Source organism: Phyllostomus hastatus, unplaced genomic scaffold (assembly GCF_019186645.2).
Source record: "Phyllostomus hastatus isolate PE091 unplaced genomic scaffold, TTU_PhHast_1.1 phas_scaffold_21, whole genome shotgun sequence".
Taxonomy (NCBI): Eukaryota; Metazoa; Chordata; class Mammalia; order Chiroptera; family Phyllostomidae; genus Phyllostomus; species Phyllostomus hastatus.
The window spans coordinates 8,350,483-8,376,708 of NW_025334017.1; the positions used below are offsets into that span (position 1 = coordinate 8,350,483).

Sequence of the window (26,226 nt, forward strand, 5' to 3'; positions counted from 1 at the left end):
TAAGGGCTTGGTGATGATGAACTCCTTTAACTTGACCTTATCTGGGAAACACTTCTGGGAAACACTGGGAAACACTGCCCTTCCATTCTAAATGATAGCTTTACTGTACTGGATAGAGTAATTTTGGATGTAGGTCCTTATATTTCATGGCTTTGAATACTTCTTTCCAGCCCCTTCTTGCCTGTAAGGTTTCCTTTGAGAAATCAGCTGATAGTCATATGGGAACTCCTTTGTAGGTAACTCTCTTTTTTCCTCTTGCTGCTTTTAGGATTCTCTCCTTATCTTTAATCTTGGGTAATGTAATTATGGTGTGTCTTGGTGTATTTCTTCTTGGATCCAATTTCTTTGGGACTCTCTCAGCTTCCTGGACTTCCTGGAAGTCTGTTTCCTTTGCCAGATTGGAGAGGTTTTATTTCATTATTTGTTCAAATAACTTTTCAATTTCTTGCTCTTCCTCTTCTCCTTCTGGCACCCCTATGATTCAGATGTTGGAATGTTTAAAGTTGTCCCATAGGTTCCTCAGCCTCTCCTCATATTTCTGAATTCTTGTTCTATCATTCTGTTCTGGTTGAATGTTTATTCCTTCCTTTTGTTCCAAATCATTGATTTGAGTCCCAGTTTCTTTCCCTTCACTGTTGCTTCCCTGTTTATTTTCCTTTATTTCACTTTGGGTAGCCTTTGTTTATTCCTTCTTTTTTTTAAAGATTTATTTATTTATTTTTAGACAGGGAAGGGAGGGAGAAAGAGAGAGAGAAAGAGAGAGAAACATCAATGTGCGGTTGCTGGGGGCCATGGCCTGCAACCCAGGCATGTGCCCTGGCTGGGAATCGAACCTACGATGCTTTAGTTCACAGTCCATGCTCAATCCACTGAGCTACGCCAGCCAGGGCATATTCCTTCATTTTTTGACTGAACTCTCATCAATTCTGTGAGCATCCTGATTACCAGTGTCAGAACCCAGGGTGCTTCCCACAAGGGGATTGTGCCCTGTATGCGTATTCCCAGGTGGGTTGCCTTATGTACATTCTAGGACCCTGTGGGCCTCTCCAATGGAGTTTCTGGTGAGACTGGGAATTTCTCCTACCCCCCCAACCCTCTCAGATTTTTACAGCCAGAGGTTTTGAGTTTTTAGTTTCCCACTCTGAAACCCTGGGTTCTGTGGTTTCACTCCTCAGTTGTTCTTCTTGGCTTATCTTTGTGCAAATGTAGGACCGCTAGGTCAACCACCCACAGTCTCGCCCATGGGGTCCACCACCTTGTCACATGTTCTCTCTTCCCCGGCTGCCCATCTCCACCCCCTGCTACCAGTCTAGATGAATGTTTCTTTAACTCCTTGGTTGTTGGACTTCCATGCAGTTTTATTTTCTAGCAGTTCTGGTGGAGGTTTTTTTTTTGGTTTTAAATCGGTTGTTATTCTTCTTTTGTTTGTGTGAGGAAGCAAAGTGGTCCTACCTACATCTCTATCTTGACCAGAATTCCACAAATATAAATTCTAAAAAACAAGTAGAGAGTGAAAGTCCAAGCCATGGGAGATGCCCATAGCTGAGAATGGCTAGAAGAAGAAGAGAGAAGCTGGTTGGATTTTAGGAGAAACACTGCTATGGTGCACAGAAAGGAGTAAAAGTCGTGTGTGTGTGTGTCTGTGTGTGTGTGTGTCTCTCTTTCCCCTTTCCTCACATTCTCTGATATTGTCTCCCTATCTTTTTCTCCCTCTCTTTCATTTCTACATTTAATTAACTTTTCTTAACTGATTTTAAAGAGAGGATCTTTCTAAGAGTTAAATACAATGAGAGGTAAGAAAGAAAAAAAAAGTCAGTAAATTTGCCAACCAAGAAATAACTGGTGACCTAAATAGCAGTCTCCAAAAGCAGCACAAACAAAAGGCACATTGTAGATGATTGTGATATAGTCATCCTAGTCTATAAGATGAATTTCTCTTCTTCCTCCTTTAAGTAACACTTATTCTGATGCTCCCTTAAAGGGCATCAGAATAAGTATTACTAGTATTTTGTAATGCTCATTACATTTTTCATAGTTCTCACAGGCATAAAAATAGTTCTTTTAATTCTGATGTAAGCAAAATGCTAGAAGCAGCATATTAGCTCCTATATAGAAATAACAATTTTATTTTCCTATAAAAACGATAACTTTATCATATATAAATATGTATATTTATATTAAATATATATATATGGAGTATGTATGTGGGACATATATATATGGAAAAATATACTACATACAGGGCTTGGTACAGTCCGCAGTTTCAGGCATCCCCGGGGTTCTCCAGAAGTACCCTTGAGCATAACGGAACCCCTGTACTGTCTGAGTAAACCAGCTGGATCCACACACTTGAGAAGATGATTTTTGTAAAGACTCACAATTAACTCACATGCCTTTGACCTTTAATTTTTGCAAAATTAAAATATTTATACCTGGATCTTTGATTATTACTTTTCCACTGACAAATACTTTAAAAGATCCAATTGACATAAAGGAATAATGTAAATTACAAAATACTACAAAGCAATTATTGAACAAATGACCTAAAGTTCATGACAACAAAACAATTGAGTGCAAGTAAATATCATTATTGAAAGGCACCACAATTTGTACCACAATTAGGAATAAATAAATTAAAAAGTTATGGTTTACTTTAACTGTACTTTATAGTAGAATAGCTTTCTTCTTACATTTTCATGTACTTTCAAACAAAATAACAACCATATCTGTGAAGATTTCATAGCCTTTAATGGCATCATTTCCAACTCATCCTCGCAAGCAACCTGAGAGGTAACTATTGTTACCCCATTTTATGTGTCAAAAAGACTAAAGCTCAGAGACATCAGTTATATGTTAGTTTAAGGGCAATAACTACAGGAGCAGAATGGAAACTGAAACACCCATGATATGATAAATTTTACAAAGAAGCTACATTTAGTGGGAAATTAGCAGGGAGAGTCAATGGTGCCTTGGAAGCTTCCAAGTCTTTGGGAAAACCATAACACTAACTAGAGGATAAAAAACTTATCACATAGAGCAGAAATATAAGGAACTGGACTATTTACCTGTGAAAGACAGAAATTCACAAGAATATGTAGAAGAGACAAAAATTAATAGTCATGTTTTCATGTTCATTGTTTTAAACAGACAAGTGTAGTATACCTGAGAGCACAGGCTGTCGTGACTTCAACCCAAGTTCAAATTCTTGCTCTACCACTTAACTGTGATTTCAGACAAGTCACTTAACCCTTACATCTCAGTTTCTTCTAAAATGAGAAAATAATGAGATAACCCAGCAAACAGTACCTACAAAGTAACCAGCACTCTGAAAGCTATTAAAGTTCTAAAAACCTCATTAATTCATTATCTCTTCAAATATAAAAACCAGGGAAAATGAGAAATTACATTACAACTGAGGGACTTACTGAAGTTTCTTTGTATAATAAAACTATAGAGCTTTTATATTATAAACAAGGAAATTTGAGTTGAATTAACTGCCTTTGTAAAGTAAAGTAAATAGCTTCATGCTCTAATACTTTCTCTTTCATTTCCAGGTGGCAGAAAAATAAGGTCAAGAGTTCACAGACAGAAACTTTATCCCTGTTCAGTAGATTTAGACACAGTCTTATTAGCAAATTCTTCAAGGATATGGTGCAATGAAAACAATTCAGGAACATAAAGAATATAGAAATATATATGTGTGTGTGTGTGTGTATATATATATATATATATATATATATATATATATATATATATATATATAATGCAAGGGCTGGAGGTAAATTTTATTTCTTCTATTTTGTTGTTTTTGTTTTTGTCTTTTTTATTTATAAATTATTGGGTAACTGTGGTTCATAACATTGTATAAGTTTCAAGCATACGATTCTGTAATTGTACATCACCTGTGTATTGCATTGTGTGTGCTCACTACCAAAAGTCTCGTCTCCCTCTGTCACTATAAATTTGACCCCCTTTACCCTCTTCAGGCCCCCCAACTCCTTTGCACTAGTGCCACACTTCAGTTGGCTGTGTTTAAGATATTCCTCTTAAAAAGCAAACAAAATGAAATCAACAATAAATCATAAACTTTTTGCAGTTAGTTACCTCTACAACATATGAGGGGGGACCCCCCAAAAACCAGAATTATCTTCTGGAGGGTGGGCCCCTTGTAAATAGGCTTCCCCCCACTAGGTGAGTATCCTAGGAACCCATCTGTATCAGTGTGCCAATTGCTGTTTTTGTAAGAGGTGGCATTGCGCTTCAGTGAATTTTTTTAAAGACTCTTTCAACACATCTTCCCGTTTCATGATGGGTGATTTACAAGCGCACCTGCCTACACTATGCTGAGTGTTCAGCAGCTTTTGACTAAAAACGACATGACCCCCATGCCCCAATCTCACCCCAAGCAAATTTTTCTCCCCAAATGAAAAAAAGCCCTCAAAGGGAAATGTTTTACCCATGTGGAAGAGGTGAAACAAAAATGGCAGAAGCACAACAAGGCATCAAAATTGATGGATTAAAAAACTGTTTCAGGTGGGCTGTGAACCAAAGCATCGCAGTTTCTATTCCCAGTCAGGGCACATGCCTGGGTTGCAGGCCACGGCCCCCAGCAACCGCACATTGATGTTTCTCTCTCTCTCTCTTTCTCCCTCCCTTCCCTCTCTAAAAATAAATAAATAAAATCTTTTAATAAAAGAATTTTAAAAACCCCCCAAAACAAAAAAAACCTGTTTCAAGCAGTGGAATAAAGGTCTTAATAGGTGTATTGCATCAGATGGAGAGTATTTTGAAGGTGTTTGAAGTTTAAACACATAAGAATAAATACACAATGTTTTATAAATAAATTCTAGAGGTGTTTTTGGGTTCCCCCTCATATATATTTAATGCCTCAGACTGCACTCTCTCTAGGACCTGAAACTGTGCCTTCATACTCAGCGTCTGCTGAGTGATTATTAGTTTATTGCTCATGATGTTGAGACACGTAGGTAGTCATTTGACAAAATGAAAACAAATAAAGTCAGATTCCTAGTTCATTCCTAACATTGAAGAAATCCTAGTACAGCAACAAGTCCAACATCAAAAAAAGAGAAGTAGTAAATTACTTAAGAAAATTTTGGAAAGAAGAGCTTATAAAACCCAGAAGTAATCAGAGAAAAATCATACCAATGCATTTGTTACATGAAAACTTAAAATTCTACACAGAAAAAATATCAATATCAATGCAACAAACTAGGACAACAGCCTATTTGCTTTTATACATCAAGATATTTTATGAATAAAACTATTATATTGTATGTATATTATATCTTATGTAAACAAACTGGGAGAAAATAAATTGGAAAAACAAGAAGTTACTGAGAAAAAAATTTTAAAGTGTTAAATATAGAAGACAATTGACCTCACTTGTAATTAAATACATGCATATTATAATAATGAGAACCAGTTTCTCACCTAGCAGGTTGGCACACAGATCATAAAGTTGGCTAATATAGCATGGGTGGTGATATGCGGAAAAATGCACCATTGTGTAATACAGAACTGACAAAATTAGCGCCAGTACACATCTCACTTAATCTGGCTATTCTGCAGGTAGAACTTGTCTTATAAGGAGATATTCTGATTTTTACACAAGAATAAATGTGCAGAGACAGACTAGAACATTCAGTTGGTGATGGAAGACATCCCATTTGTTCTGTTTACTGCATTTTGTATACTGTCAGGCAAATTGTAAGTGTTCAAAAAATAATCCTTGGCCCTGGCTGGTATAGCTTAGTGGACTCAGTGCAGGCCCTCGAACCAAAGGATCACAAGTTTGATACCCAGTCAGGGCACATGCCTGGGTTGCAGGCCAGGTCCCCAGTAGGGGGCATGTGAGAGGCAACCACACATTGATGTTTCTCTCCCTCTCCTTCTCACTCCCTTCCCCTCTCTCTAAAAATAAATAAATAAACCTTAAAAAAAAACAATCATTGAACGCAGAATGAAGAGCATGCATGGCAGCTCTGCCCTTGTCTGATGACAAGTCCACGTCTAACAACAAGGATTGCTCAATAAATGTTAACACAATGTACGCATACAATGAAGAGCACAGGGTCCACAAAAGAAAAAAGTGTGTATATACATTTCAACAGATACATATAAGCTGAAATATGATGCTCTCTATGATAAACCTATGATATAATAGGTTTATGAAAGGCAAAGTGTAAAATACATACATATGCTTGTGTGAAAGTCGGCTCTACCTGGAAAGAGAAACAAGACACAGGTAACTAACATCCTGTGCGTAGACCACTTGGCAAACTAAGGAGTAGGGTGGGAATTTTTTTCCTTTCAAAAGTTACTTTTAGAAACTTACTTTGTACTGTTTTATTATTTATGGATTATTTTACCACCTGTAGTCTTTACTTTTTCAATTAAAAATTAGTTCTCAACAACCAAAAACCCTCATACTGAGACACGTTGAGATTCTGTACTATTACACTGCTCTTGCCTTTCTAGTCGCTGCTGCCTGACATGGAAGAAGCCACTTGGAGAAAAGGCGTTCAGTTGCTGAGTGCTTGCTCTGTGCGGGGCACGTCTTAGTCGGTTAAAGTGGTTAATGGTCAGTCGTGGGAAGGAGTCCAGGAGGTAGGCGTTCTCACCATTATTTAACCGGTGAGGATGCTGAGTTCAAAGTGACAAAACTAAAGGTCGCATCCCTCCGGTTCCTGTCTTCCCACCACCTCTTCTCTCACCCAACCTGGAAACACAAAAGAATAGCCTCATTCCTACACTCAAAATGTACTGGACTACTTCACTGTCTTGACACTTAAGGATTACTAGTAATAACACTATTTCGCTAGAATTTGGCTTTAGACCTTCTATCTTGTTGGCAATTTCATTCTCCCCTCCACACGTGGAGTTACCTGCTAAGATATAATGAAATAAATCTAAGTTTCCAACTTCTCAACTGTTTCCCCACGCCCCCATCACCAGCTTTCTTCTAGAGAAGAGGAAAGGCATTTCCCCAAACTTTACAAGTTCCAGAGACTCATCAAGGACAGAGTTCCAGTGTCAATGGGGCCATCACCCCAGAGGGCTCTGGCTTTGCCAGATTTTCGTTTTCCAAGACCCAGGCAAAGTGAATGAGCCCACGCTGGATTTCTCAGAAAACCCACAGCCACAGCGCCCGCTGCCCAGTGCGCCGGGGCGCGTTCCCACCAATATCCGTCTTGCAACTTCGGCTTTCACGGGTATCAGGACAGCACAGCCCGCGTTACGCAGTCCTGTCCGTAGAGTGGAGCTCAGCGGCGAGCACGCTTACCCTCCAGGCCAGGTCGAGGTCGAAGTCCCGGGCGCGCAGGAAGCGCAGCAGGAAGGAGTCGGTGAGCGGCAGCTTCGCGAGCGGAGCGCCCTCGGCCCGCGCCCGGCGCCGCAGCTCGGCCAGGCTGGGCTGCAACAGCAGAGAGTGGTCGGGCAGCGCGCTCAGCTGCAGCCCGGTGGCCGTCGCCGGCCCCAGCCGCGCCTCTGCCATGCCCGCCGCCCGCCGCCCGCCGCTCCGGCTGGGGTGGCCCTGGCTGTCCGGAAAAGCGTGGGCTGCACCACCCTCCACGCCCTCCCCCGGCGGCCGCTGCCCCGCGCTTGCCCACCCTCCCGCCCCGCCTGGCCCCGGAGGCCGGCAGCGAACTGCCTCCCCAAAAGAAACCACGTGGTGTCCCCAGGAGTGCTAATAATTTCGAAAGCTCTAAGCACTAACTTGAACCTTATCCCAAAGGGAACTCACTGGCTATCGAGGCTGCGGGAAGATGTCAAAAAGTTTGTTTGCCTACGTTAACTGGCATGTTTCAAATAAATCTCTTAGGGAGCTTTTCTTTTTTCCTTTCCATTTTCTCCTCTCCCCTCCCCCTTTCCCTGATAGCACTAACAATGGTGATTAAATAAACTCCTGAAAGAGACGAGGAAGCTGGCCCAGGGACACCTGGGATACCAGGGCCCTGTTCTGGGGCAGCGAGGAGGCCAATAGGAGACATAATCAGAGTCCAATGGGAAGGCTATTGCAAGGGAGGGAAACAGCTTTGATTTTTACGTGGAGTGACCTGGAAAGCTGTTGGGGTAAAAGTTTACAATTCAACGTGAAAACTGGTGTGAGGGAGGCATGGGGAAAGTGCTGCGAGAGCGGAGGAAGACTGGTCCCGCTTAGGTAGGACACGTGCCAGGCTTCGAAGAGAGAGGACAGTTGCTTGGCCTTGGGGGCTGCACTGGGAAAGCCGGCCAGGTGAAGGAGAGAGAAGGGAAGCCAGTCTTCTCCAGAAGTTTAAAGTGTTTAAAAGTAAATGAACAAGATAGCATATATATCTCATATTTTCTTTTCTTTCTCATTTTTTCAGCATATTCTTCTACTTGTTCTTAGCAATTAGCATCTGTATTTTTTGAAATTGGACAGAAAGTTCAATGAGAGGTCATTGACACAGCTATTATATCAGTTTCAGTAGCCTTTTATGGAAGTGAGCTATATGTGCATAAAGAGTCCAAATTTGTTATTCTGCATTTGTGAAAACACAAAAGAATGTTTACTAATTGATTGAGCCAATTGCCTTTGAGGGCAATGAAAATGGAGCCAACTCGGAGCCCAGGCCGCCATGGCAGACAGCTCCTGAATCCGCAAGAGGCGGCAGGTAGCGGTGGGTACCTGTCACAGAAACGTGAAGCAATTCCAGCGCCTGCGGTTAGAGGCACTGAAGAAAAGAGGGATCACTTTTTGTTAAATAATGCAGACCATGCTTGTGTGTTTCAGCAGTGTATCTTGGATCCACATGCATAAAATTTTTAGAATTCTTGGCATGAGTTTTCAGGAGATGCTACTCTATTTTTGTTTTGTAGTGTTTTCAGTTTTGCTGTGCTCATATTTTATTCTGTTGAATTCTCATGCACACTGCAAATGCATCCAGCAGACCTCTAGCACAAAGGTTTCAAAGGGGTTTCTGGAACTAATGGTACGAGGAAATAAAAACAAAAACGGAAGGAAACGTTGGTTCATATTTGTACAACCAGCCTACAATTTATGCTGAAATGGTTTATTATTCATTAGCACATAATAATTCATAAATACACCAATGAATTTAAGCTTTACAAGAAAGACAGAAAAACTATTTATTGTTGTTAAGAGATAACTTTTAAAAGGGAGTAAATTAGGACAGATATAAAAATTAACACATGTTAAAGATTTTATATAACTTGTAAGCAAATAATCAGGCAGATGTCATAAGAGTCAAAGAAGAAATCAAAATAGCGCACATTTATAGGGAGCAAAGGGTGTTGAAACAAAGTTGCAAATTGTGGCAAAAATAACTTCTGCAGGGAGAAAGGGAGGTCAACTGAAAGTGTACCAGGTAGGACAGAATTTGTAGGCTCTTAGACAGGAACTGTTTGCCATTGCTATCTGTTACCTACAATTTACAGGCTCGTGCAGTATCCCAGGTGGAATTAGAATCAGGCAATCCAGAGGGTATCAGCCAGAGTCTACACAATGCACGGTTTTCTAGTGAGGCACAGATTCTATATTATATCACTAAGGAAACTCATTTTAAACATTTTAAAGTTGTATTTATCACAAAAAATTTAAAACATACACAGAGAATAATAATGAGAACTAACGTACAGCTTGCTTCGGCAATCAACATTGTTTTGCCAATCTTATATGTCTACCTCTCCTACTTCTTTAGTAAGCTAAAATATTTTAAAGAAAACCAATATATCATACCATTTTTCTGGTAAATACTTTAATGTACATTTTTCTTTTTTAACACTCCACAATACCATTTCTTACAACTAAAAATATTAGCAACAATTCTCTAATATTCTCTAATACCCAATCTATATTCAAATTTCTCTGAATGTCTCAAAAATATTTCTTTTAAGTTATTCAAAGTAAGATTCACATTAATCCATACATCACATCTGGGTGGTAAGCCTAAGTGCTAAGAATAGCCCCATTTTTTTTTAATATCATTAATCCATTGGAGGAACCAGGTCAATTTTCCTTAGGATTTACCATGTTCTAGATTTGACTGATTGCTTCTTTGTGATATCATTAAATCTTTCCCTTTTCCCCCACATTTTCTATAAATTATAGTTATATCTAGAGGTTTGATTAGCTTTAGGTTCAGTTTTTGGCAAGATTATTTCATGAGATGACTGTTCCTTGTATATCACACGAGGACAGACATAGTATCTGTGTTCTCCCCCATTCATGTGCTCATATTAATTGGTTTGACTGGTGTTGCCTTAATCCATCTTCCCTTCTACCCAGTGGTTTCAGGGTTAGGCCCAGGGTTTTAGTAGGGATTGCAAATGGTCATCTTGTAACCTATCATTCTCTGCTCATTTATTAGAAGGAGTTTTTCTATGAATAGAAACTTTCCCTTATGAACTATTTTGCTAACCTGAAATTCAGTTTTTATAGAAAAGGTAATATAAATGCTTGGTTGTTTTCATTAAGTGGTTGGCAGTATCTATTAAAGCTGAAAATATATAATATTCCTGCCTATGACCAGCAGTGTCTCTCCTACATATATGAACATACTTCCACATGTATGATACATTTATAACAAATATGTCTGCAAATCTGCATAGAACACATATGTTCAACTGAAATATATCACATATTCAATAAAAGACATAAAAATAGGAGCTGTATTTGTTATAGTCCAAGTCAGAAACAATGAAATAGCCCACCAAGAGTTGAAGGGATTAACTAATTGTAGTGTATCGATACAGTCAAGTAATGTGTGCAGTGAGTATGGACAAGCTGAAAGTGGACGCAGCAAATGGATGCATCTCAGAAACAAGGTCAAGATGAGGAAGACAGGCAAAGAAGCATTTGTACCGCATCACTCCCACAACAACAAGCTTAAGACCTAGCAGAGCTGTTGTGTGTTAGAGATCTGGGTGGTGGGTCCCTGTGGGGGTGAGCAGTGGTTAGAAGGAGCAAAGGGACTCACTCCCATGACTGCTCATTTCAGCTGGATTGTCCTAGTGACTGAGTGTTTTTAGTGGAGAGAGATATAAAATACTTTTTTAAGCAGAAAATATTTCATGAGTTCATACTAGTTTTTCCTAATCAAATTAGAATTGCCACGTTATTACTAATTTTTGTTGATGTTATACTTTATTTCTGTTTTGTACCCTGAAAATGTGCCACTTATTGACATTAACATAATTACTTATTTGTTTTAATCACATAATTTTTATGTAAAAATTTAAAATGGGCAATATCAATAATACTACCAAAAATAAGGCTATTGAATGATGGTAAAGATTTCTTTGTGATACTTTTTGACCCTAAGATATGCCCATAGGTAAATAAAATTTTCCCGGATTGCTCAGCATTCCTACAAAAAGTCCTAGACCTACAGAAATATCTTTACATACCATGAGAATTAGATATGGAGCTGTGTGTCCAGTTAATTGCCCTGACCTGAAAGGCTAGTAAAACTCTTATCTATTGGAGAAAGTCAAATGACTACATCTGAGTTCCTAAGTGAAGCCCCCACTGTGCCAGCAAGACTGGAACTTCCTCCTAAGAATTTACTTTTTCAAGGGGAGAGGCTTGGGAACTAGGAGATATCCATGTATGAAATATGTAACTTTTCTATGAGGACATATACTTGCCTTCCTGAAGGAAGAGGTTCCAATTAATCAATGGGTCGATAGCTGAGTCTCTAAATAGGAAAAGCTGAGATGGAGTGAGAGAAACTAGAGAGACTAGTGGATCTATTTGGCTCCTAGAGAATTTTTTAAAATATATTTTTATCGCTTCTAGATAGAGAGGAGGAGGGGTGGGAGAGAGAGAAAAAGAAGAGCATCGATGTGAGAGAGAAACATCTATTGGTTGCCTTCTTGTATGCACCCAAACCAGGGATTGAACCCGTAACCTGGGTATGTGCCCTGACCAGGAATCGAACTTTTGGCCTATGCAATGACACTCCTACCAACTGAACCACACCAGCCAGGGTTGACAGCTTTGATTTACATACCAAAACATGGAAGTAGGTAAGAATGACAGCTTCCTTTTTCCCCTCTATGTAAAGAGAAAAATTATTTTTCCTCAACACTCTCTGGTGGAGGTGTTCAGCCACTTTAGTAAGAGAATTTCCCTTTAGCTCACATGAGTTACCCTGGAGTTATGGTCTGGGGCAAGGGGAACTGACCCACTTATTATTTACTGTAGAGTATTCAATAAGAACTTTGCCTCTGACCCAAAACACCCTGTGTGAAGTTTGTTATCAAAGGGAATTTATATTCAAAGTCTGTGCCCATCTCAAGAGGTACATCCACAATATCTTTCCCGTGGCCTCCTGGCCAGTTATCCAGTGCTGTTCTTTCCAGGTCCCCTTTGTCACTTCCCACAGATCAGAGTAGATGCATATTTCAGGCCCTCTCTCCTCCAGCATGAGGTTGACAACCAGACATGCCATCTGAAGTTCGGCCCTCTGAGAAGATGTCCTTTACCACTGTCATTCAAAGGTAAACCTGAGGGTAAAACTGCTGTTGTGAAGCAGTTGTGCATGTCCAGCTGGTGCTCTCTGAGGCTGAGCCCACTCAAACTAAGCCATGCTTTCCCTCCCCTAGTAACTGGGTATAGGGAGTTTCCATAAGACCATAGATGTGAGTTCCAGGAAGATGGCAAGGTGGTAGGGGCAGATACTATAGGACTTTAGGTTACATGCTTATGAAATCTACCTGTGCTTCCTGATCTGCAAGGGCCCAGCTGTGAATATATTCTTTTCACCTAGGCAGAATGCTGCAGCACACATTCAATTTTACAACTCAGTAGATCAGATAACACACAGTTGACAATGGGCAATTCAAATTACATAATTACTTGGTATTCCATGGTCAGCCACTGAATCTACTCAGGCCCAACAGCAAACCAGGAGCTGCTTTTTGAATGAAGAAGTGTTGTGAACAGAACAAGGCATTGCTTAACAAAAAACCCTAGAGGTCTGCACTGTGATTCTCTTAATGGGTCATCACTGTCTACTGTGGACATTTCCAGACCCTGTGTAGGCATAAGGCCCAAATGTCAGGACAGTTGGCAATGTAGCCTGGCCCTACTGCCAAGGCTTTTCTTACTTTAATCCCCACTCAATGCCAGCAGCCTGCCGGCTGAATGCTAAATGAATTGGAGTAGCATACACAAATGGGGTTAACACACAGCCTCCAAAATCTATAGGGGCCAATCAAATTGTGCGCCTCTTTCTCTGCAGGGGGAAAAGCAGGGACAGCAACTTGTCTCTCACCTAAGAGGGAAACATTTCAAGGTTCCCCTGACTAGAAATGTCAGCCATGTGGCAGCACCTGAAGTGACAGGAGGTATATCTCCTGTCCTCTGGAATGTAGCATTCTTATGAAAGCGCTTGTTGACTGCTCTCTCACCAGGCCCAGTTAACATCTAATAATGTAACAGACCCCCATGCTGAAAATTTTCCATTTTCACCCCAGATTTACCCTCCACTCTTGTATCTCATTCTGTGCACCATGAGGTTGATTGATTGATTTCCTCGGTATGATCCTTGCCCTCTGGCTCCCAGTTGTGTTTGGTCAATGGGATGCAGTGGCCAGAGATGAGGAACATTTCAGGTCAGAGTTATATTCCCTTGGCTCCGTCGCCACAGGGTTGCAGCAGATTGGCCATACCGCTCTGCTGAAGGCCACAGTGTTTATCAGGCAGCCCTTCCTTACAGCCACAGTTGTTCTCTCTGGGTTTCCATAACTACTTTGTCCATTCAGGTCTGTGTTAGTTTTCTGGGACTGCTGTACCAAAGTACCACAACCAGGTGGATTAAACAACAGAAATTTATCCTCACAGTTCTGAGAGAAGTCAAAATTAAAACATAGGAAGGATTAGTTCCTTTGTTGGAGGATCCAAAGAGAACCTGCTCCATGCCAGTTCCTGGCTTCGGGTCTCTGCCAGCACTCCTAGGCATTCCTTGGTTTGTAGCCGCATCACTGCAGTCCCTGCCTCCAGCACCGCATGGAGTTCTCCCTATGTATCTGTGCTTGTGTTTCCAACTTTTTCTTCTTATAAGAACACCAGTCACATTGGGTTAAGACCATCCTAATCAAATGTGACCTCACCTTAACTTGATTACATCTACAAAGCCCCTATTTCAAAATAAGTTCAGATTCTGAGGTTCTGGGAAGGACAAGAATTCTGGAGGGATACCATTCATCCAGCACATCTGAGGATGGTGATGATTTTGTGTTTCCAATCCCTTTGCTGCAAATAGTCCTTCTATGAAACTATCCTAAATTAGCCAATTTGAGTACTTTTCTGATCAGGACACTGTTTCTGGTCAGGACCCTGCCTGGCCAACCACTGTGGCCTACAAAGTGGCCATGTTCTCCGGGCTACATTGTATCATAAGGCAGAAGAGGTTGCACAGCCCTGAGGTCAGAGGATGATCTCTGCAGCATGAAAGCAACATGCTTCTGATTATCATTACTGACAGAAATGAGTGAACCTTATTTAGATCAATAGCACAGTGTTTATTTACTCCAGTGGGAAAACCACATCTAGAAACTTAGCTGCAATTGACATCACCACCTGATTAAGTTTATAATAAATTCAGTTATATTCTATGACCCATCTGGCTATTACTAAACAAAGAGGTGAATTAAGTAGCCCCAATCTCTGCAGTTATCTCGAAATGTGGTACTGCTTTTGGTTTACTATTGGGGAGATAGTAGGGGAATGGATGTGGAGGGGGATGAGGAGCAGAGTAATCAGTTCCAAGGGCCAGTATTTGGTTCTTTCTACTAAAATAGAATTTAATTAATGGGTCAGGAAACCAATATGTGGATTCTGCTAGATACTAAATATGTTTATTCCTATAATATGTTTGGTGAGAGAGGAAATGGCCAATCTTCCATCCCACCAGATCCATTGTAAAATAAACTCAGGTCAATAATCTACCTATCACTTGATCTCCATAAGCCCCATTCTGACTGGAGGCCATGGTGGTATTGGGGTGCTTTGCAGGTTAGATTTGTAATATCTGGTAACCTTCAGAAGCTTTCCCCATTGCTCTTTTACTCTGATAGCAATCATGTTATTAGCAGTGGATCTAGGTCCTTCTGGGCTTGATTTGGGGGAAAGCTTCGTACTGTACATCTGTTGCAGAATGAAACTGTCCTCTAAAGGACCCAGCTTCCCCCTCAATGAAGGTGCCCCAATCTGTCCATGAACTGAGTCTTTATTTTTAGATGTGTAGACTGGGTGCTTATTTGTCCACTTATGAACCATGAATATTCTTTAGCTGTGCTTTAAGAATCATGTGGGCTACTAAAAGTAAAAATTGTTCCCATTAGAAATCTTGCTGTCAATCATTCATTTGAAAATGAGATGTGTGAAAGCCGATATGAAAGTTGAGTCGCTTAAACAAAGACTCAGGTATCCCTATTACATGCCAAGGAATATTCTAAGCCATTTATATCATGCGATTTAATTTTCACCACAATCCTACAAGGTAGATTCTATTACTCTCCTGTTATAAATGAGGAAATGGAGGAACAGAAAAGTTATGTAGCTTGCCTAATGTTACACAGCTGGTAATCAGTCTGTTAAGACTGTTTGCGATTACAAGTCCATGTGCTTAATCACCATTCTATGTTGCCTCAAATGTGCAATTATTTTTATTAGTTTAATATAGAATTGACATACATTGAATCAATATACATTGAATCAATGCAGCTATCATTATGAGCTAAAAAAACCATTGAGTAAATATTAGTATTACTAATTTACTAATATTAGATATTAGATAATTAGATAATTTAAATTAGATAAATTAGATAATTAAATTAGGTAAATTAGATAATTTAGTAATATTAAATATTAGTATTACTAATTTACTAATATTAGTATTACCTACCATCTTTGTTGGATACTGTGCTAGATATTTTACATACATTGTCTTTAACTTCACAACAGTGCTGCAATGTGGATCATACCTACCCTATTTAGAAATGAGGAAATTCGGTATCTTGAGCTTATTGCTATGAAACCTAATGTGGCTCAGCCTTTGGGTGCTGGGCACAAAAACCAAATCCAGTCCTTGGCATTGACTGTCTGCCTACCTGGGTCGCTGGCATGTTAGGAACATTATGATTATGTAGACCACTCCCTCTGGGACATGGTATTTGACCCTGATTGCACGTAAAACCCAACAACTAAGAATGAATCTGAGAATGCCTCTGCTTACTCAAGTGCATGACTTTGGCTCTTCTGGTCTCACAGAACCAAATCACGGACTGGTTGTCATATTCAGTGATAACAGATGATACAGTTGTTCCTGTGGTAATGCCAAAATGCACTGGGCTTTGGAGTCAGGAAGCCAGGGTTGGTATCAGATTCTGATTCTCACCAGATGTGTGATTCTAAGATAAAGTGTCTCATGGTGGAAGCTCAGCTTCCTCTTCTCTGAATGGGGCCCCTTCCTTTACCACACAGGGATGTTTATAGGTCCAATCAAATGAGACAAATATATGTAAAAGTGTGTTATCCTACAATTGTAGGATAACAAGCATCCATTTGTTTGCTAAATATCTACTTACTGTCAGAAGATTCATAATATATATTTTGCCTCAATGTGTCAAGTGCTCACATATATTCTTTGTTTTGTGACTCTGAAATTGAGTTCTAATTTACCTGACTTCCAATTTAAATAAGCTAATATTGTGTCTGTTCCTTTTTTACCCATACCTTCAGATTAATTGATCATAAGATCACATGGAGTTTATTCTGATTACTATCCTTGTCTGACTGCAAATAGTGAAATCTAACTCTAACCCAAGTAACCTGAACCTTGTTTTATTGCTTCTGAGATACACTTTTTTCCACCTTTTCGATCTCTGAACTTGAACTGCACCTAAATGGTTTCCTGTCATTGCTCTCAGCCAGGCCAGTGGGGACATAGTTGATTTTATTTGCACACATCGAAAAGGCAAGCATGAGGACTGCAGAGGGTGTGTGAGTTGTTATAATAAAAGTCTTTAATTAAGTCTAAAAGAGCTCTTTCTATAAATGTAAAATAAAGTATTTGAATTATAAGAAAGCAGAATATCATACTGTTTTTCTTTATAAGCGACATATAAACTAATGGTACCATTTACTTTATCCGTGCTTTTGATTCTGCTTGCTTCCTAAAGTATGACTTTAGCACCTGCTCACCAGTGTCTGTTCCTGTTTTGATCTTTTACTTTAGAGGTATAACATCAAGTCCTGATAGCCTGAGCCAACTAAATCTTTCATTGGACTGGTTGGGGGTGGCTATGCAAGTTCTATATTTTGCTGCTCAGATTTAGACATCAACTAATTTTTTGCAGGTTCTGATGATTTCTGACCCAGCCAGGAGTTTTTGTCCAGCTTATCCACTTAACAAATGATGAACAAGACAGTATTCCCAAACTTGACCATACAGGGTGTTTTCTTAAGGACAGAGATTTCCAGTCCCTTGCCGACATATTAATCAGAATCTCCAAGGAAGAAGTTTAGAAATCTGGATTTGTAATGGACACTGCAGGGGATTTGAGAACCACTAAACTGAAGTCTATTTTATCTCCCTCACCTACAGATTTTGTAAATATGAATTTGGCATAATATCTGTCCCTTGTCTTGATGAGCTGTCATTTTGATCAAGGAGATAGCATGGAGCTGTCTGAATTACTCAAAAGAGATTTGCTCAATAATCTTGTCTTTAAAAATTATATTTAGCTTTTCTAAGTTCCACTTAGCTTAAATTTAGGAATTGATATCCTCAGTGGGTAATTTTTAATTCTGTTAAGATGCTCTCAGGTTAGGGAACAAGTGATTATAAGAATAGCCTATGTCAACATCTGTTAACATAATATCTGGTAGCCTGAATTTTGTTCATATAGACACATAAACTTGTTTTGTAAGGCTTTAGATATATATTTGGGTTTTTTGTTTTGGCTGTTGACGTTACCCTAGAGCTCATTCCATCAAAGAGAGCTACAGGAAAGTGCTTGCAAACCACAGTGGGTTAAAGGAACCATCAAATTGCTTAGGAATGCTGGCTTACAACCTTGGCCCACATTGCTCAATTTCAGGTGCAAATTATAATTATGATAAATAATTATAAAAAGGGTGGCTAACACTGAGATCCTAATTTCAACCAATCTTCTTGAGAAATCTTTTTCCATGAGGGAGGGCAAAACCTGTGCTACAGTTATTACGTAACATCAGATTAAGACTGGGAAAAATGCCCATTTGTCTTGTTTTATAGATCTATGTTAATGTATAATTCTCCTGTTATATAAAAATCATTTATATAGATTGTCTTATTCTGGGAATAAGAATAAATGTCTGTATATGAAGTTTTTAGAAGGAATGAGGCAATCAGGCATCTGCTGTTTATTCAGAAGTGGCCTTTAGTACATTAGCCAGTGTTGTAAATATCCAAAGACCAGCTCTGGACTGTGTTTACTGAGTCTTGCCCTTTGAGTTAGTTCTGGAGATTGGTAATGCCAATTGAGCTCAAACATTACTTCAAAATAGTATTTGCCAAAGTTCATACCACATAAAATTTATAATACATAAAATCTCCATAATTTAAATGTTTCCAAATACATTTCTAAAAAGCCTAATATTCATGCACCTTTAAGAAGCTTGCATAACCCACAAAGAAATAAAACAATGAAATACTGTTTTTAGTATCAGGTTGAAATTAGGTAGAAAGATCTAAATGATTGGTGATGAAGGTATTAGAAAATCAGTACTGTCACATACCGCTGGTGGAAGTGTAAATTGGCACAACCTTTTCAGATGATTTGGCAATCTACATTCAAGTGCACTGGGCAAACAAAGTACATGCCATTAGACCCGGAGATTTATCCTGAGGAAATAACGGTTAAGAATTCAAGGAGTGACATACAAGACTGTTCATTGTAGGATCGGGGGATGAACTCAAAGATTTCATAGCAAACATTTATTTAAGAGTCAAGGCCTGAGGTCTCTGCTGTGGGATCCCCCTAACTGAGTATAACAAATGGGAAGGGAGGTATCCTCCGGCTCCAGCTCCAGGAGAGCTGGCCACATGGTCTGTCCTTGAGAAGGCTCGGTAGGATCTTGGCTGTAAACAATGCACAGGGTGCAACACCGCTGTGGCAACAGATGCTCAGGAAGAGTAGCTGAAGCTGCAGTGGTTGTCAGGTTTGAACTAATAGAGATGCAGTGAGGGCATCTCCTATGACCTGTGACTGTGTGTAGTACCTGCCTTGCATGTAACACAGACCACAAAAAGCAAAACAGGAGCTTAGAGGGCAGAGTTCAACTAGAAAAAAATACATCATCCATGTCAGCGGTTTCTCAACCAGAAATAATTTTATGCCTCTGGGGACATTTGGTAATGTCTGAAGATTTTTCTGGTTGTCACAACAGGACGTGAGTGGTGTGTTATTGGCATTGTGGATACAGGCCGGGTATGCTGTTAAATACCCTCCATCCTATGATGCACGGGACAAAAAATTATTATCTGGCCCAAAATATCAAGAGTGCTAAGCTGAGAAACCCTGGTATATATCATGGAGTAAAAGGGAAAGAGTCAGTGTTAAATATATGCCCAAATAATTATTGTGGGATGGTCTCACAACTGTGAATATACCAGCACACTAAAAACATTTTATGCTTTAAATGGATGATTATATGCAAATTATATCTCAATAAACCTGTAAGAAAATGATGGGCATGCAACATTATAGAACTAAACTTATAATGGAAAAATTTTAATATATGTACACAATGTATTGAATAGCAAGGCTCAAGGAAGACATTCAAAAGGAAACTTCATTTCTGTGTCCCACTGTGACTTTACAATATGTCCATTGGAAGAAATTCTTCCTCAACCTCTGTAAGACTTCTTGAACATTTTCAGATAGTAAAGTTCCTATGATGACTTAATTTCACCGAAATATTGTCAATTTATAAATTACAATGTTTCAGCTTATGTAATAATCAAAACTGTGAATTTGACTTTAAAAAACCCAGCTGGGGCTTTCTGAAGGCAGGGAGATGGGAATGAACTGACAATTTCACCCACCCTACACCATCTTCTTTACAGCCCATAGTTCAAAGGGTCCAGAAAGAGAGGAGCGTGGAAGGGCGAGGTAAGGAAGGCAGAAAAATTCTCACTGGATTGGTGTTGACACAATGTCATGTTTACATCTAGTTAACTTTTGTGGCACCACTAGACTATTTCCCATGGTGGGTTCAACATATTATATTCTCTCCAGCAATGCGTAAGGATTCTAATGTCCCTTCATCCTCACCAATACTGATTATGTGACTTTTAATTATAACCATCCTAATGGGTGTGAAGTGGTGACTCATTATAATTTTGATTTTCATTTCCTTGATGACCAACTATGCTGATATATTCCCATGTGCTTATTAGTCATTTGTATCTCTTCTTTTGGAAAATGTCTATGCTTATTCTTTGCCCATTTTTAAATTGAGTTATTTGTCTTTTTATTAGTGAGCTGTAAGAGTCCTTTAAGCATTCTAGATGTAAGTCCCTCACATGATTTACAAATATTTTGTCCCACTCCCTGGGAGTCTCTTCACTTTCTTGATAGTGTCATTTGAAGCACAAAAGTTTGTAATGGATTGAAATTCAATTTACTTTTCTATTTTGGCACTTGTGCTTTCAGTGTCGTATTTAAGAAGGCTTTGCTTAGTGCAAGTTCATGAAGATTTACTCCCATATTTTCTTCTAAGAGTTATACATATTTCTAGCCTTTATATTTGGGCCTATTGTCCATTTCAAGTTAATCTTGTGTATGGTATGAGAAAGGTGTCAAATGTCATTTCTTTGCATGTGGATATCCAGTCGTCTTATCACCATTTGTTGAAAGATTATTCTTTTCCCCCTTGAATCGTCTTGGCACCCTTGTTGGAAACCCATTGACCATAAATTAAAGGGTTTATTTCTGGACTGTCGACTTTATTCCATTGAGCTCTGTATCTAACCTTATGTTATCACCACACTGCACTGCCGCTGTGGCTCTGTATTACACTTTAACATTCAGAAGCATGAGTCCTCCAACTTTGTCCTTCTTTTTCCAGAGTGTTTTGACTATTCTGGGTCCCTTACACTTCCGTATGAGTTTTAAATTAAGATCATTTGAAATTTCTACAAAAAGTGCTGTTAAGATTTTCATAAGGATTGCATTGACTCTGCGGACCAGTTTGAGGAATATTACCCACTTTAACAATATAAGTCTTTGGATTCATAATCATGGGCCGTCTTCTGATTTACTTAGGTCTTTAGTTCCTTTGAAAGATATTTTGTATTTTTTTAAAAATCAGCTTTATTGAATTATAATTCATAAATAAAATGGTAAGATAGTTAGAGTGCATATTACACATATACCTTGCGAAAAGGTTCCTCCATCTAGTGAATTACCACATTCACCACTATGGTATTCATTATTGAAAAAGGATCATTTGTCTATTTTCTCTTTTATTTTTCTATTTGATTATTATTTCCTCTAATCTTTATTATTTCCTTGTAATGTCTATTCTTGCATTGAGGTCTTTCTATGTAATTATGGACCAAAGAGTATGATCATTTTGAAATATCTGGTTACATGTTTCTAAACCTTCATCCAGAAAAACTGAACCATTTAATAAATACACCAGAAGTAGCACATATTTTTCCAATGGATTACAGGTTTTATAATACAATAAAATAAGTAGGTTAGAATTCCAAAATGCATGCAGGAATGAGTGCTAGATTAATAAGGGTGGGTAACTGAGCAAGAATCAGATAGGGAACTATGTTAGTCTTCTATTGTCATTTTAACAAATTGCCACAAATTTAGTGGCATAGAACAACACAAATGTATTCACTTACAGTTCTGGAGGCCAGAAGTTCAAAATCAGTTTTACTGGGCTAAAATCAAAGTGTTTATAGGGCTACTTTATTCTGGAAGCTCTTAAAGAGAATTCGCTTCCTTGCATTTTTCAACTCCTAACCTATATTCTTTGGCTTGTGACCTCTTCCTTAATCTTCAAAGCACATCACTCTAATCTCTGCTTCCATCAGCACATTGACTTCCCCTCTGACCTGGACTCTTCCAGTACCTCTTGTAATGACTGTTGTAATTACATCAGGCCTACCCAGGTAATCCTGCAGAGTAGTCTATCTCAAAACCTTTAATCACAACTGCAACGTCCCTTTTGCCATATTAGCTAACATTCACAGATTCCAGGGATTTGGCATGGGTGTTTGGAGGTCATTATTTAGCCTACCACTTCAAGCTTTTATAGACACTGCATGAATTTATTTCCAGGTAATCAACTCCGACATGTTTTTTAGTTGCTAAATCTATCTAAAGGCACAATACTGATGCGCACACCAGCTCGCAGTGTCCGAGGTGTTATGGATGAAACAAGATAAATTCACACAGACTACCAAGTCCTGTGGAGGACAAGGGACTGCATGGCTACTGTCTCAAGGGGAGAGAGCCCCGATCCTTGCCTTGATAAGCTTTTACTGGCTTTCTAATAGCATACATCAAAGAAGGTTTTCATTCATTATACTTAAGTTTGCTTTAGGTAGCAACAGAAGAGATGTTACTGATTACTTCTTACAGATTAACAAGGAAAAAATGTTGCAAATGCAAGGGAAAGATAAGACTAACAGGTCTGGTTACAGTTCAGTCCTTGGGAGAATTAGCACAGGCTTCAGGAAGTTATTTTAAAGATACGCAGTAAGCATTTCTGCCTGAACTCAGGGTGAGGGAATTTTAGCAAGAGAAAGTCACAAAGCAACCTAGGTATAATGCAGACCTGATTTCCAAAGGGAGAAGTTCTTCACCTGCGTGTCCTGCATGTGCACTCGCTCCCCACTGGTTTGCCACGTGGGTGCTGAGGTACATTTCCATTCCTTGCAAAGCAGTTCCCTACACAATACTACAATTAATGGAATTAAAGTTCACTTGCATTTATTGACAACATTACCAGGAAAATAGCTGAAAACCACTTATTAGAATGAGATAATTTATTGATGGGAGCCAAAGTTGGAAGCCAGGAGCCCAAGAATGACTGAGGATAAATGCACAGCAGAGGAGGAAACCGCACCGAGCCTCCTGGCGAGCACAGTGACAATGTTCACACAGACTGCGCTGAATGCCATACCCGATAGCATGACGGTGATCACCAGCATACCACGATTTGGGGTCACTATAGCTGAATATCTGAAAGTTGACAACCACTGGTAATCAGAAAATTGCTAAACCAAATTTTTTAAAATACTGTAAATTAGTGGTTCACAAAATATGGTCCAGTCACCCGCAGTTATCTCTAAAGATCTCAGAATTATCAGGGTTGGATATATGTCTGCCTCATGTTTACAATGGATCATTGTTTATATTATCACTTAGCATTAATCAATTAATTTTCTATCACTTAAAAGATGCCATTTTTTAAAATATTGCATTAAATCAGCACTAGAGGTGCAGTGAGGTGATCTTTTTTTGTTCATTTGTAGTAACACAATGAACAAATTGATTGAGGGTAATAAATGACAGCTTGAACTCTAAAATATGATCAGAAGTTTGAGAACTAGTGGATGTAGAAACAAAACAACTAATTAATTCCACTGTGACACCACCTAGTGGATCTTCAGAAGAAATCAGTTCAGTTTTCTATCAGTCTGGAAGACAAGGAAGCAAGTAAAGTGAACCAGATTCATTTAAAAGTAAGCCCAATATAAACTGTACTTTCTAAGTGATCAAGGACACTGATCTGCTCCATTTAAAAATAAGAAGCAACTTTATATTTGTAAAAAAATTCAACTTTTTTGGTTATAAATTGAGATTCATTGTATGCATTTTACAAAATAAAAGGTATACTAGGTTAAAAGTCATTAATAATTCTGCTATTTCAAGAATGTATATCATTTCAAACATTTTTTTCTATGTTTATGTGCATACATGTATATTTTATGAAGTTTATGTTGTAGTTTTATTTGCATTTAACACTTCTTTGGTTACACCAAGCTTTTACATATTTATATATACAATTGTGGTCACCAATTCCGATGTGTGAAATTTCCCTTCCAGCTGAGTTTCCCTACAATTCAACTTAATTCTGACTCAGGCTACCTGATATAGGACCAGGCTTCACAGGTCAGAGGCTCCGTCAAACAAGATTGTTCCGACTTCAGATGCAAATTGCAAGCCCAACTTGTCAGCTGAGCTTCTGACCAGTTGGGGCTATACATTCATACCTTGGTACTCTTTGGCATCAGACCTCATCAAACCCTGTACTTGTTGCATTTTGATGAGAAAAAAATGTGTTCAGCACTCAGTGCTTACTCAGGACTCAGCACACTTGTTAGAACTTGTATAAGTCACAATTCCACCCTGTGAGAGAAAATGCTCTATGGTTCAGCCAGTACTCATCGGTTTTGGGAAGAATTAACAATGAGTACTGAAGCACCACTGTAAGTCAGAGGTTACAGTGACTCCCTCCTTGGGTTCCATTAATTTGCTAGAGCAGTTTACAGAATTCAGGGAACTAGTTTACTCACTGGATTACTGGCTTGGATGGGATTTCAGGAACTGATGACAAGAAACCAAATGTTATACCTAAAGATGATTACAAAGCCCTTATCACTCAGGAAATCCAAACAGTTTTGGGAGCTGTGAACAAAAAAACTGTTAACAAAGTCTAAATTATATATTTACTACAAATCCCAGTATCATAATCTATAGCAATATTTCATGAATCAATCCACTAAAAATACATATAAATTGAACACATACTTTGAAAAATTAGCAAAAGTAAACGATTCGTAAAAGGCAGTCTTCAGTTACAGTCGGAAAATTCCATGAACTAGTTATTCAACCTGATGCTAGTACCAAAATTTAAATACATTTTTCTTAATAAAATGAGAATACAGTTGACTTCATAATGTTGATAGGAATAAATTACACATAGTGAATATATAATAACTAGTACAGAGAGATGATCAATAAATAATGACTATGCAGCTGAAGAACCAGTTCAAAATGGTCTTATTCTGTTTAATGAGATACTGAGTTGCTTTTCAGAATGTGTAAGTCATACAGCTGAAGCATGTGCAGGGGAGGGAAATGACCTCCAGCTGCACCTGGAACCAAAGTCTTAACCCCCCCGCCCCCGTCCATGAAACCGGAGGACCAGGACACAACCAGAGCTTAACCCCGGAATCCTTTCAGAAGACAAAGATTTGTTTCCCAGCAAGAGCTGGTATTGACACCGTTTTACCATAAATGGTCAAGTTTCAGGGTCCTCTAACTAAACTCGCCCCACCAGTACTTCTGCATGCTTCCCCACCCACTAACGTTTTAAAAACCCTAACCTAGTTCAGTGAACAAGGTGGATTTGAGGTACCATCAGGTCTCCCATCTTCTTGGTTGGTGCCTTCTCAATCAATATACATTTCTTGACTCCAAACTGATGTTTTGAGTTTTTGACAAAGCATCAGGCACACAAACTTGGGTTCAGTAACAATTATAAGTTTGTTGATGGAAACTAAATAAATATGAGTCATTTGGTTATGCTGGAAATTCATTTTATGGTTATTGGAATCAAGATGGCTATCACAGCTAAGACTTAAAACTCCTTTATTACAATAACATTAGCAGAATTTGCTTAAAAATTATATAAACTCAATAAAATGTTAAGTTTTTCTGTAATGCTTCTGAGAAGACTTTTTATCATGTAAGAATCAGTGAAAGCATTATCTACTCTTCTTTCTTCATTTTTAAATTATATTTTATATATTATGTTATTAAGTTGTCCCAATTTTTCTCCTTTGCCCCCCTCCATCCAGCACCCCTCACTCCCTCAAGCAATCCCCACACCTTTGTTCATGTCCATGGGTCATGCATGTAAGTTCCATTTCCTGTACTGTACTTTACACCCCATGACTATTGTATAGTCAATAATTTATGCTTTTAATCCCCTCACCTTTTCACCTGTTCCCCCAAACTCCCTCCTACCAGGCTGCCATCAAACTGTTCTCTAAATCTATGACTCTATTTCTGTTCTGCTTGTTTGCTTAGTTTGGTTTTTAGATTCAATTGTTGATAGTTATGTATTTATAGCCATTTTATTGTTCATAGTGTTGATCTCCTTTTTCTTAAATGAGTCCCTTTAACATTTCATATAATAAT

The 26,226-nt window shown here is 38.8% G+C and overlaps 1 protein-coding gene across 2 annotated transcripts in view; it reads right to left on the reverse strand.

Moving 5' to 3' along the window:
- Nucleotides 1-7,642, reverse strand: part of TTPA (alpha tocopherol transfer protein) — a 29,272-nt gene extending 21,630 nt beyond the window's left edge. The window contains exon 1 of one of the 2 annotated variants that reach the window (XM_045861526.1): nucleotides 7,304-7,642. In XM_045861526.1, coding sequence (XP_045717482.1) covers nucleotides 7,304-7,513 — 210 coding nt within the window. In that variant the 5' untranslated portion in view covers nucleotides 7,514-7,642. The remainder of the gene's footprint in view (nucleotides 1-7,303) is intronic. The other variant, XM_045861525.1, reaches the window with a different exon arrangement.
- Nucleotides 7,643-26,226: the final 18,584 nt, after the last annotated feature.